General features: G+C 52.6%; 1 protein-coding gene across 5 annotated transcripts in view; it reads right to left on the bottom strand.

The window, feature by feature from the left end:
- Window positions 1-3609: 3609 nt before the first annotated feature.
- The window catches only part of Lmf1 (lipase maturation factor 1), a 96199-nt gene continuing 86852 nt past the window's right edge, over window positions 3610-12956 (bottom strand). For 4 of the 5 annotated variants that reach the window (XM_027425055.2, XM_027425053.2, XM_035447425.1 and 1 more), the window contains 5 exons: window positions 12497-12680; window positions 11879-12032; window positions 11557-11740; window positions 10916-11028; window positions 7265-7474 (listed from right to left, as the gene is read on the bottom strand). In XM_027425055.2, coding sequence (XP_027280856.1) covers window positions 7288-7474; window positions 10916-11028; window positions 11557-11740; window positions 11879-12032; window positions 12497-12680 — 822 coding nt within the window. In that variant the 3' untranslated portion in view covers window positions 7265-7287. Of the gene's footprint in view, window positions 6672-7264; window positions 7475-10915; window positions 11029-11556; window positions 11741-11878; window positions 12033-12496; window positions 12681-12956 lie in introns of those variants that run through there. The other variant, XM_027425054.2, reaches the window with a different exon arrangement.

The following is a 12956-nucleotide window of genomic DNA, read 5'->3' as shown; positions in this document are numbered from 1 at the left end:
AGTTGGTGGCAGATTTCCTGGCTTTCATATGGGCCAGGTAGACACCCTGGTCCTCTGCTCAAAGATGTGAGCTGGCACTACCATGGACTTCAGCAAACTTCAGCTCAGAATAGGGCCAGAGGGCTGCACCATCGGGGAAATGACATGGGGAGGTGTCAGGCAGATGGGGCTCTGGTTCATGTATGGCAGATGCTGCTCTACAGCCACCTCATCCCTGCCTCCAGTTTCCCAAGGACCCCTTATAAGAACATTTCCAAAGAGCAGAAAGGGAAGGTGGGGGAGGAAGGTACAGGCAGCAAGGGCAACAGTAGCCAGCAACATCAGGAAAATCAAGTGGGCCTTCGGCCACCATGGATGCCACAGGAAAATTTTCCTCCCAGTTCTTATATGTTCTCATTCGAAAATAAACATCCATCTTGATGTTCTTTATTTCACGACAACTCTCTCTCTCTCTCTCTCTCTCTCTCTCTCTCTCTCTCTCTCTCTCTCATGCTCGCTGTCACTCTCTCTGCCTCCCAAGTGCTGGGATTAAAGGTGTGAGCCACTATGTTGCTCAGCACTCTTACAGTGGATTGAAATACATGAAAACAATGGGCAAAACAGTGGGCACTGTTTCTACAAAATGAACTTCCAAGTAGCCACGGGGGAGAGGACCCAGTGGACTCTCTCTCCTCCTGTGGCCCCATAGGATGGCTCAGCCTCAGGGATCTGAAGTAATGTCTCTTTTTCTTTTCTGGGTGGTGGTGGCAGAGGACGGAACCCAGGGGCTTGTGCATAGCAGGCAAGTGCTTTACCACTGATTCACAGCCTCAGACCTTTCAATTGTCTTTTAATACTTGGGACAAGGTCTTGCTAAAATTGTTCAGGCAGTTTCCTCCTGATTCAGTGTCCCAGGTATCTGGGGTTACAGCACTGAATCACCAGCCTGACTTACATCTGTCCTTGATAGTGGCCTGTTTCTTCCTTTGCCGTAGACCATTGTGGCCATGGGTCCCATAGGACTGTATCATGGTCCCATGATAGTTTCAAAGAACCAGCCTGGTCTTTCACTGGTCTGATTGCTGACATCAACCCTGAGAAGGTCCTGACACAAAGGTCAGTGTCCCTCTCTCCCTTAGCTGTCACCAGGTCAGGGTGCCTTCTCTGGAGTCTGCATCATCTTCCTGGGTTTTAGCATCTCTCTCTCTCTTTTGTCTTAAGTGCAGTATACCCCCACCCTTTTCTTTTGTTTTGAAGGAGCCTTTGGCTAAAGCATCTCCATGTGGCTGTAGTGAGGGGCTTGCAGTGTGCCAGATCACTGTAGGGAAGGCCTAAGGAGACAATGTCTATGTCAGGAAACATGGTACCCTAGCCAGATGCAGGTTCTGCTACGGCCTGAACTTGTTTTGTTTTTCTTTGAGACGGGGTTTCTCTCTGGAACTCACCCTGTAGAGCAGGCTGGCCTCAAACTCTCAGAGATCCACCTGCCTCTGCTGGGATTAAAGGAGTGTGCCACCACCCAACATCCAAACCTGTGTGAGAGAGGACAGGTCATCCTGCACCAACCCACACGAGCTGCCAGTTGAGAAAGCCTCAAGCTTGTTTTGTACAACAGCTGAGGATGCTGAGGCAGTTCTGAGACCTCCAGGGAGCAGGACTGGAATAAAAGCTCTGCTGTCTGGACACTGGAATACTTACTACCTGTGCAGATGCTGACACACAGGAGTGAGCCTGGAGCATACTCACTGGGTCAGCTCAGGCAAAGCATACCTGGAGGGTGGTGAGATAGCCTGGGCTCCAGGCCCATGACACTGACTGAAGGGACAATGCCTGAGGCATAGGGTCTGCAGACCACTTCCCTGGTACCCACAGGACTCTTCCCTCTCTTGGGTCTGACTGTACTACCTTGCCTGGTGTCAGCACTGGGCACTCTTCCCTGACATGGAATGCTGAGGTCCACCATCTGGAGGAAACCCCACGTGCTATATGCTTTGTGGCCCCAGAAGTGGCTGGGCAGGCCATGTGACATGTGGGCTAATGACAGAACAGTGGTTAGGGAGACATGGGGTCTCCAGTACTGGGGCAGCAACCGGCTCACTGCTTGTTGCCTCAGCAACCAGTCTTGTATACCGGTTACTGGTCTTTCTTGAGGCCTGCCAGAAGGGACCTCATGTGTGGTCATGGCTGGCTCTGACTTCACACCCTCTCTGCCCTGCCATTCATCACTGTGGAGATGCTGCTCTGAGCAATGTCACCATGTGGCCCTAACCCTCGAATTCAGGAAAGAAGGGACAAGGTACCAGTTATGAAGTTTCTGTTAAGAGCTTTTAGTGTTAGCTCATTTGTTTAGGAGCTTCATTTATTTCATCATCATCATCATCGTATCATTAGCACTGAGGATAGAACCCGAGGCTTCACGCACATCAGGCAAGTACTCTGCCTAAGTCATACCTCTGCTCTAGAGCTCATCTTAAAAACAAACAATTTATATGTATGAGTGTTTTGCATGCATACGTGTTAAGTGATCTACATGCATGTCTGGTGCCTGAGGAGGCCAGAAGAGGGAATTGGATCCCCTGGGACTGGAGTTACAGAGGGTGGTAAGCTTCCACACGGGAGCTGGGAACTGAATTTGGGTCCTCTTCAAGAGCCGCAAGTGCTGTTAACCACCGAGTCACCTCTCCAGCCTCTGGAATTGATTCTTTTAAGTTACATTTTAGAATTTATTTGTGTGTGTGTGTGTGTGTGCGCGCGCGCGCTCGTGTTCTGTGGCATGTATGTGAAGGTCAGAGGGCAATAGTGGGAGTTAGTTCTTTCCTCCTACCTTGTGAGTCCTGGGGTCCAGCCTTTGGCCAGACCTGACTTGAGGAAAGGGAGCAGCTCCCATCCTCTGCATGTGGATGGCTGCCTCGTTCCCTCACTGCCCTCTGTGTACAGGTTTGGGGCAGAGAAATGGTTCAGTGGTTAAGAGTGCTTCCTGCAGCCAGGCGTTGGTGGCGCACGCCTTTAATCCCAGCACTCAGGAGGCAGAGGCTGGTGGGTCTCTGAGTTCGAGGCCAGTCTGGTCTCCAGAGCGAGTGCCAGGACAGCCTCCAAAGCTACACAGAGAAACCCTGTCTCAAACAAAACAAAACAAAACCCCAAAGAGTGCTTCCTGCTCTTTCAGGCTTCCAGCACCCCATCAAGTGGATCTTGACAACCTTTAACTCTGGCTCTAGGGGACCCAATGCTCTCTTCTGGCCTTTGTAGGCACCCGCATGCACGGCTCACATTTTCCTCACACATAAATACAAAATTCCAGGAAGGCATATTTCCTATTAGACGAGATAGGTCATGCTCACGGTGATATGGCCATAGACAATATTTCCTTTAGAAAAAGAAAGAAAAAGCCGGGCATTGTTGGCACACACCTTTAATCCCAGCACTTGGGAGGCAGAGGCAGACGGGTCTCTGTGAGTTTGAGACCAGCCTGGTCTACAAGAGCTAGTTCCAGGACAGCCTCTAAAGCCATAGAGAAACCCTGTCTCGAAAACTTGGAAAACCAAAAAAAAAAAAAAAAAAAAAGAAAAAAAAAAAAAAGAAAAGAAAATAGGTGTTTCATAGGAAGTTGTGAAATCAGCAAGCATGAGGTCTCAAATTTAAATTTTTATTAAGATTCTCCGTGTAAGAGTGTGTGTGTGTGTACATGTGGAAGCCAGAGGTTGATGTTATCTTCAGTGATTGCTACCAACCTTATTTTTTGAGGTAGAGTTCTCTCACTAAACCCAGAGCTCAGCAGTTTGACTAGGACAAGCAACCATGGAGACTGCCATTCATGGGGAAGCTGGGGGCTTGAACTCACACTGTGTGGCAGGCATGTTACAGACAGCTGTCTTCCAGCACAAGAGTGATTTTGTCATTTGCAGTTCTATACTGAATCTGGAGCTAGGGTTCCTGCTTCTACTACTGGGACTGTGTCAGGATTGTGACTCAACCACCATGGGGAGCATTGTCATCCAGGCAGTGACATTTTTCAGGTGATTTGACACCTGCTCTGCTATCTTCAGTTCCTTTTAGCAGCATGCTATGTTTTTTTTTTTTTTTTTTTTTTTTTTTTTTTTTTTTTTTCTGAGCCCAGTACCTGCTTGGCTGGTTTCCTTCAGACATCTTGGAATCCTATGGTACTGTAAATGGGGATGCTTCCTTGCTTACATTTACTAACCCAGGAGACTGGGGATCTACCTCCAGTAAATAATGAGGGCACATCACCTCATCTGGATGACGGAGAGGGAAGGAGTGGGTTCCACTGAGCTGCTGGCAGGTAGGGCCTATATCAATAGGCCCACATGGCACCTCAGGGAGACAGCGCCTGGTGACTTGGAGTCCTGAGTTTGCAAGCAGGTGAAGGTAGAGTCCTCTATAACTGTCCTCTGCCATTTCAGAGCCTCTGCCCAGCTCCTAGCCGATACCTGGTGTCTGGAAGCTGTGTAGGGTGACTCTAACACACCGACAGGTTGCCAGCAGCCGGGGATACTCTGATTCTAACTTAGCTTCTGGGCATCCTACTGAATGAAGCTGGACTCAAGTCCCAGCTGCTCTGTCCACTCCCCTGGAGTGAGGATCTGGGTAGAGAAGTGAGGAACCACGCACTAGTGAGACTGTACTGTTCAGCGGCCCCATTCTTCCTCCCCCTGGCCAAAGCTTTCTGTCTGTCCCAGTGCTCCACATCGAAGTTTCTCCCTCAGGTTCTTCCATGGAGAGTATGCTAGGGGCAGGAGGCCAAGTCATTTAGCATGTCACAGTTGACCTAGTAGACCCATATGGCATGCCTGCTGCACTAAGAGACGAGGATGAGACCCCTCTCCACCTGGAGTATGATCAGGGAGCATAGTATATCCAGTGCAAAGGTCCTGTGGCCCTGATGCAGCCAAGGCATGGGTGGAAGTGGGGCTCCCGAGGCATAGCCTTAGGTCACTCCTGGCTGGAGTGACCCAGTGGGGTATAAGGATAATTTGCTCATGGAGCTAGGGGCACCCCCAGCTTCCAGAAGGGGATCTTTGGAGGTATATGTATGATGTAGAAACCTGTGAGTGCCATCATGACCAGGGCTTCAGGTCCTGTGTTATCTTTAGCGAGTAGACATCTAATGACAGACTCACCAGTCGGGACCCATCTACCCTGAGGTGAGTCTCCTTGAGTAGGGCTGGGCCACCTACAGTCAGCGCTGCCAAGTCTCTTTGGTGAGTCCTCAAGGCCACCAACTACCATGATGACCAGGTTCTGTGGTAAAGTGGTAAGTCTTGCCCTGTGCTTGACAAGAGAAGAAACTGCCTACTGATGGCCACACCAGCTTGCCTACTGTGACTCCTACTGGGTCCCTGCTGGCCCAAGGCCCTAATCCCACACACAGTGCCAGTGTCATCAGGTGACCACTTCTCATGTCCCCCATTTCAAATGGCACTACTGGTGCCCTCATTTTACCACAACAGCAGATACCATGTGGGGTATCTGACCTTGGTCTGTAAGGATTAAGATGCAGCTGGGGGTGGTGGTGCACACCTTCAATCCTAGCACTGAGTTCAAGGTTAGCATAGAGAGACCCTGTGTCTCAAAAGATCAAACAAGAGACGTTGGTGAACCTCCCTAAGTCATACAGTGTGACTACTGTATGAACAAATCCAGACACAGGAGGCAGCACAGGACTCAGGCTGCCATCTGGGTGAAGATGACATTCTGCAGCCAGCAGGGCCCAGCTCCCACCTGGCCAGATTGCAGTCTGACTGTCAGATCCTGTCTCTCCTACACGAGGCACCCTGGTGGATTCTGGTTGCCCCAGGGCCTGGCTTCCTCTCACAGCTCGTCCTCTGCACAGGCCTCAATACTTTTTTTAAAAAAGCTCTGTTGGACCCACAGCCCCCACACCCCCAGGATTCTTGCAAAGGAGGGGGCACATAGCTGGACCAATGCCCAGGAGTGTGTATGTGAGGCTTTTCCTGCTGAGCCCTGGGACCTTGGTACTGGTAACTGGGTAAGGGCATGAACCTCGCGGTGAGGTCCAATGTAGGCACCTAGGTGCCACTTCCCAGATCACCAGACTACCCAAGCAGCTGGTGTCCCTGCTAAAAGTCCCCCCCCCCATGTCTACTGCCTGGGGCATGGACAGAACGCCTCCAGGAAGGGCTGCTCAGGCTGCAGGCTGCCAGTCACTCCTGTGGTGGTCATGGCAGACTTACTGGCTCCAGTCTCATTGCTCTGAGGCTTGTCTGTCCCTGACACACACAGGGTGCCCTGTTTCCTTGGGAGCTGGAACACGGGCTCTCTGTTTGCACCTGGGTTGGCCACCCCCCTCCCCAGGCAGGCTGAGGGGGTGCTCTGTACAGATCATACTTGTGCCCCCCTCGACCAGCCTCCTCAGCTGAACCTTTTTGTTGTCCCTTCTGGGATCCTCTGCAGTGTGGCCCAGGGGCGGGCAACATGGGCTTCAGATACCATGCTTGGCAAGAAGGGGGATGGGGGAGTATTCAGAGTCTCTGCTGTCCTTGTAGCTGGAGAACCTGGGCAGTTCTGTCCATGCAGTGAAGGGAAGTCTCATGCATTCCAAGGCCCCCACCGACACAGCTCTGCTGGGCCCTCTGCACTTCTCCATGTGGGACTTGGATACGGCCACAAACTGAAGACAGGGCTTCTATGCACGCTCTCCATGTATTCCTACACTAGAGTGTACAAGGCACCCATGAGCTCATGTTTCTGTGGGTGTCTGCCCAGGTGTTGCGTAAGGGTCCTTGGGGAGGGACCAGGCTGAGGCTAGCCTCTTTCCCCCAGGGAGATGGTGATTTTTGTGCTGCCACACTGGACTTTAGAGGGAAACCTGGCCACTGGCCTGACTATGAGCATGTGGTTGGGTTAGGTGGGAACTTGCCTTTAGGTCAGGGAATTTGAGAACCCCCGGGGTCCAGCAAACTATGGGGTTGCTACCAAAGTTCAGACTAGGAGAGAGTCCCCAAGTGGCTGTCGTGGTCTCCTGTGATGTGGATGTAGGTGGCAATGTATTACTGGAGACAGGGTGAGTGGGTACCTGTGAGGGTGGAGGATGAGGAAGCACTGGTACCCTGTAGCTAAAGGAGAGACCTGGTGTGCCTATGTGACCCTACTATGTGGCCATATGCAGGTCATGGGGGTGATGGGGACAGAGGCAGGAGGCTGACAGTTATGGAAGCACGTTTTCCAATTCTCTTCTTGGCAGGACCCATGGGCTGCCTGGTCACTGTGTGTGACCATGGCCACAGCAGAAAGTACAGGTAGAAAGGCAGTTAGTCTCTGGTCTTTATTTCAGGGTGTGTCTAGATGGAGTTCCGGCATCGGCCATTCCCGAGTCTTAAAGTAGTCCTTCAAATCCTCAAGTTGGAGTGGGGGGAAGTAGGGGCCAATTCGCTTGCGTATCCACCACTTGCCCTGGGCAGCGTGCTGGCCACTGGGGAGGCTGAACCGGTAACGGTAGTGTTCTCCTCGGATCCACCTGCAGGGGAAATTGTGTCAGCCTACGGTCTCTTTGCTTCTCCCAGATTCCTCATGGCCCCCACATCCCAGAAGGCTGGCCTAGGTCCCTGAAATCCGTGGGTGGAGCCCCATCAGCCTCATGGTCAAAATGTTCCCAAGCCTGTTACAAATCTTGGATGTAAAACAGGCACATCTGGGCTCCAGTGATGGCCATATACTCTATCCTGGGACTCGAGGGAGACCCTAGGTGATGAGGTGATGCCCTGTCTCCATGATTCACCCTCTCCAACTTGTGCTACTAGGGTGTGCACAGGACATAGCAAGCATTGTGATGGGACCAGGGGAACATGCTATGTCTTTTTGGGTGTGGGTCTGGAGGCATCATTGGTTCTGGGTGGAGCTGCCATCCTTCCTTTCTCTGGTGTGCAAACCTGAGTGGATAAGGAGCCCTGATGGTGGTCAGAGTCGGGGTGAGGCTGGGTAGTGCTGAGCACATGCTGGACTCCACAGGCGGCCATGGAGAGGTTTGGTTAAGGCTGTGCCTTGGAGATGGCCACAAAGTTCCTCTTCTCTTGAATCTGAGGTCCTGACCCTACATTTCACAAGGCTGGGGAGGGCAGGAGTGCAGAGCCTCTTGGAAAGCCACTGTCGTGTGATCACTCCATCTTCTCTGAATTGGCCTTCTTGTTTTCATTTTCTTCTCAAGATAAGGTCAAAGGTGTAGGGTTGCAGGGCCTGGACACCACTTATAGACAAAAGGGGTGTGGTGTACTGGGGGGGGGTGGGATCCTGGGACAAGGCTCAGGTGCCCAGTGTTGGGCTTGGGAGGTTAGGAAAGATCCAGCCAGGGCCTTGTGCTTTCCCTGGCAGGTCTGTGAGGGTACTGAGGAGGAATGACACCACCCCCAGAACATTCTAGAACATGACTACGCTGGTTAGTTTTTATCAGTGTGACACAAACTAGAGTCACCTGGGAAGAGGGGACATCAGCTTCAGAACAGCCTCTATCAGAGCAGCCTACAGGTGTGTCTGTGGGGCATCTTCCTGATGGTGATGGATTTGGGAGCTCAGCACATGGTGGGAGCTGCCACTCTTAAGCAGGTGGTCCTGGGATATGGAAGAAAGCAAGCTGAGCAAGCGATGAAAAGCAAGTCATGAGCAGCGCTCCTCTGTGTCTCTGCTTCAGTTTCTGAGGAGGCCAGAAGCGGGTGTTGGCTCCCTAGAGCTTGAGTCACAGGCAGTTGTGACCTGCTGGATATGGGTGCTGGGAATCAAACTTGGGTCTTCTGGAAGGGCAGGAAGTGCTCTGAACCACTGAGCCATCTCTCTAGCTTCCCTGACCCCCTCCGCCCATTTTGTGATTCTTTTAGAGGACTGGGGACAGAGGTCAGCAGGTATAGTGTTTGATTCCTAGAAACCACATTAGGAAAAAAAAAAAAAAGGCAAGTGTAGAGGTGCACACTTGTAATTCCAGTGTTGGGGAGGTGGGGAAAGAGGATCTGTAGGGCTCTCTGGTCAGCCAGCCTCCCTGAATTGACGAGATCTGGATCTCAGTGTCCTTTGACCCTCAGTGGCTTTGGCTCTGACTGCTCAGCCCCTTCACTGTTTACTGTGCATTGGTCTGCATCTCTCCAAGATTTACTATCTGGGGTTCCCTTTGTTCATTGACCTTTCAGGTCTGTGTCTTTTGGCAGCTTTGGGAAATCTTCATTAATGCCTTCCCAGCCCCAGGCGGGACTCTTTCCCTGGGGTGCAGACACCCACCTTGGATCTTGTTGCAGTCCTAGGCCCCACTCTCTACTCAGCACTCAGCTGGTTGCCCACACTGGGTCCCTGCTGAGTCCTCCTTGGCATGCCAGTTCTACCCCCCTCCTCCGGTGCTTTACCCCAGGGACTATGCCTTTCTGTTCTGAAGCTCTCCTTCGGTTCTCCATCTGTCTTCTATTTCTTTGCTGACTCTTCTTGTGAGTGTTGTGTTTATAATTGTCTCATGATTTCTGTGGGGAGGGTCAGCTGTTGTCATCCACTGACTGTCTTTTTCTGATCTGTTCAATGTCTTCCGGGTCTTGGTGAGCTTTTCTTGACAGTTTGGGTGTCGGGATCCTAAGACACATTCAACCTTTCTGTTGCATTGGCTTCTTCGAACTCCATGCTGGAAGTTCGGACTTTCTACCTTGCACCCTTGCCAGGCAAAGGTGGCAACAGAAGGTCCCCACTGATGACATGAAACTAGGCTGGTACTGCTTGCTGTGGTGAGTGTCTGGGTTACCACAAGACCTTATAGCAGCTCAGTGAGTGGCCTCTCCTCCTTCAGGGTGGAGTCCCTGTGCTCTTGACTCTTCCTGCTAGGTGGCTTTGGCTGGAGTAGAATGGGCTTGCCATAGCGCCTGTCTCAGGAGCGGCTCCTTTCTGCTGCTGGTTTGTCTTTGCAGACAGGAAGCAAGATAAGCTGGTACCATTTGAAGGTTGATGCTGGGGTCCTGAGTCCCCACTAGGCCCCTCCCCTAACTGTTCAAAGCTCCTGTGTTTATTTCATAGGCACCACCAGTGTCTGATCCATCCTCCCACTATGGAGACTCCAGCATCACCACACATTTCAGAAAATCACAGCTGGCAGTGGGGTCAGGCTGAGGTCACATTCAGCTCTGCAACCAAGCAGAGCCTGATGGTTCTGTGGCATTTACTGTATTTCAACTTGCACATATATTAGTAGTGAATATTGACTCACTACTGATTCATACAAGAGGCAGCCAGGTTTGCATCTTCACAGATCTGTCTGCAGGCTTTGTTTCTTCAAGGCCCACCTGACCACATCTTCAACCTCCCGCTGAATCAGGAGACCTCATCCTAAGCCTAGGCCTTCCACCCATCCCTGGCAGGTGGGACACAAACCCAAGACAGCAGCCAGGAGGATGGTCAGTGACAAGCCTTCCAGAGCTGGAAGGACACAGCTCTCCGTCAGAGATGTTTGGCCATTGGCAAACCTGGGGATGTGAATCTACTTCAGGGTGTGCCTAGTTCAGATCTCCTGGTGGCTTCAGGGTGCTGGGCAGAGGAGAGTGCACTGGGAGGGGGAGTGAGGCTGCTGATCCCTGGGTAGGGATGTCCCCACATCCCCAGTGCCACAGTAGACAGTGTGGGGAGACACTTGGCCGGCTCCCTTGCCTGGGCTGCCACACTTGCAGCTGCTCACTGCCCCTCAGCGCCCCTCCTGACAGTCCTGACAGCTGTGGGCAGCTCTAGGTGCAGCTGCCCTGAGACTTCTCCAGGGAGAGACAGGAGGAACGTGTTTTCTGTCAGCATCAATGGTGGGCAGGACACAGGGGAGGGATGGGGCCAGTTCAGGACTGCTTAGTCCCCTAGTCTCTGGCTGCTACTGAATTGTGTCAGGGTGCCCAACTCAGGCACTAGTGGACACTGCCCGTTGACCACAGGCTGAAGTGAATAGGAAGACTCTTACCTGGGGGGAGCCCTGCCCTCAAAGGGGTTGAGGGCGAGCAGGGACAGGGTCTCCGAGTCACCAGCTAGGAGCTTACCCGCCAGGTGGATGATCCAGTCGTTGTGCTCATAGGTCTGAAAGGGCAGTGTTCATAAGGTTGGAGTATGGGGACAGCCACCCCCCCCCCCCGAGTTGGCATGTGCCCCGGTGTAGCCCCTGCCTGGTCACTCTGAACTCCATTTACTTCCCTGCACTCCATAGCCTGGCTAGAATATGACATGGTCAGGTGTGCCAGGATTGGGTTTCCTCTGAGGGCTCACTCATCAGCTTCCTGTTCTTTTAGAGGGTCTCACCTGAGGATCATGCACTCATGAACCAGCCCTCAGCTGTGTTTTCTATCTGGCTATTCGTCCTGGCCTTAGCTGTGACTGGCCTGGGCCTTGGGGGAGCGGAACTATCCGCAGGAACCTTTTCCCAGCAGGTCCAGGTCAAAGCAGGGCCCGTTGAGTGCCTTGGGTGGGCTGCACCTCTAATGGGAGGCCTCCTCTGTGACCCTCTTGGTGGGAGACTGTGCACCCTTTGCAAAGAGCACGCATATAGGGCTTGCCCGTGGGAAAAGGGAGTTTGCTTCAGGTCAGAGCATCATGGTGGGACATCATCACCTGGAAAGCTGCGAACCACATTAGCCAGTCCAGGCGGTAGTGGTATGGAGAGATAAGGCACGGCCGCCTCCAGGGATCACCAGGTTTGCACTTGAACTCATAGTCCTCCCACACAGCGTCAGGTGCACTGGCATTAGGGCTGGTTGTACCCTGCAGGATCACCTCAGTCCGATCCTTGGTGATACTGGGAGAGACGAAGAAGGCCAGTGTATCCACAGTTTCTGCCTTCCCCCAGCTGAGAGGGTGATGCTAGGAGCCAACACCTCCCAGGATGGACAGGAGGGCAGAGCCCAGTGCCCCAGCCAGGATGCCTGGCCCATACCTTCCAAAGGCCCCGTAGGTGTTGACAATCCTGAGTGGGTTGAAGGAGGTGTTCATGACCTGCCTGGAGCTTAGTAGGTTGATAATCACGGGTACGCTGAGCCAGGCCACCAGGATGCCCAGAGAGAAGTTGACCACTCGCCGCACCGTGCAGCCTAGTCAAAGGTAGGGGTGGGGGACAGGTTGGTTCTCATCAGCCAGGCTCCCAATCTCACAGTAAAGCTGTGCTAGTCCTTCAGGAACCCTTGGCTACTGTTCTGCCACTCCAGGTTCAAGAAGGCCTACAGACATACCCAGCTGGCCATGTAACCCATGGGTTGGGAAAGGTGCCCTGAGCCACAGCCCCTTATGTTTGAGCCAAGAGCACCCCCTGAAGCCAATATGGAGAATGAACTATGACTGTCCATGCAGTGGGCCCTGGAAGTGGCTAAAGGGCCAGCTGTCCTAGGTCCTGGCCTGGTAAAGGACCCTAGGCAGCAGAAGTTCCCTCCTAGGACCTATGGTACCCACCCTTTTCTTGTTGACTGTTGTGGAGCTGGTGGGTACCTGACTTTCTTACATATTCTTGAGACATTAGGTATGAGGGTCATGGGGCTAGTTGGGGTTCTGGTTCACCCACCGTATCTTGGCTTGGGCTGGACCCCCTGTGTATCTTCCTTTTGTATCTTCAGGACTTGGTACTTTAGGCCTCGAGGTCCTGAGAGAAACAGGAATCCCAAAGCTGCATCATCGAAACAAGCAAGGCTGGGCACGATGGTGAGCCAGTTCAGGAAGCTCAGGTTCCCACTGATGATGAGGATTACCTGTGGGGGCACACTTGCACTGTGGTATGCTTGGGAGCCAGGGCTGCTACCCTCTATGTATCTCTGTTGGGTGTCCACACTTCAGTAGCCCAGCACAGGCTCCAGAGGGGTTCTGAGGCTCTCTTGTCATCCTCTCAGCGTGGGTATGATCCTAGGCCCGCTCTAAATTTGCAGGTCCCACTGAGATGCCAGGATCAGAGCCTTCCACAGGTGGGTATGGAACCTACACAGGAGTTGGCAAGCCCAGGAAAGGCTGGGGTTTAGCTTGACCTATCT

This window comes from Cricetulus griseus, chromosome 7, assembly GCF_003668045.3.
Source record: "Cricetulus griseus strain 17A/GY chromosome 7, alternate assembly CriGri-PICRH-1.0, whole genome shotgun sequence".
Classification (NCBI taxonomy): Eukaryota; Metazoa; Chordata; class Mammalia; order Rodentia; family Cricetidae; genus Cricetulus; species Cricetulus griseus.
Note: the sequence above shows the minus strand (reverse complement) of the source record. Positions and strands in the feature narration are given on the sequence as shown.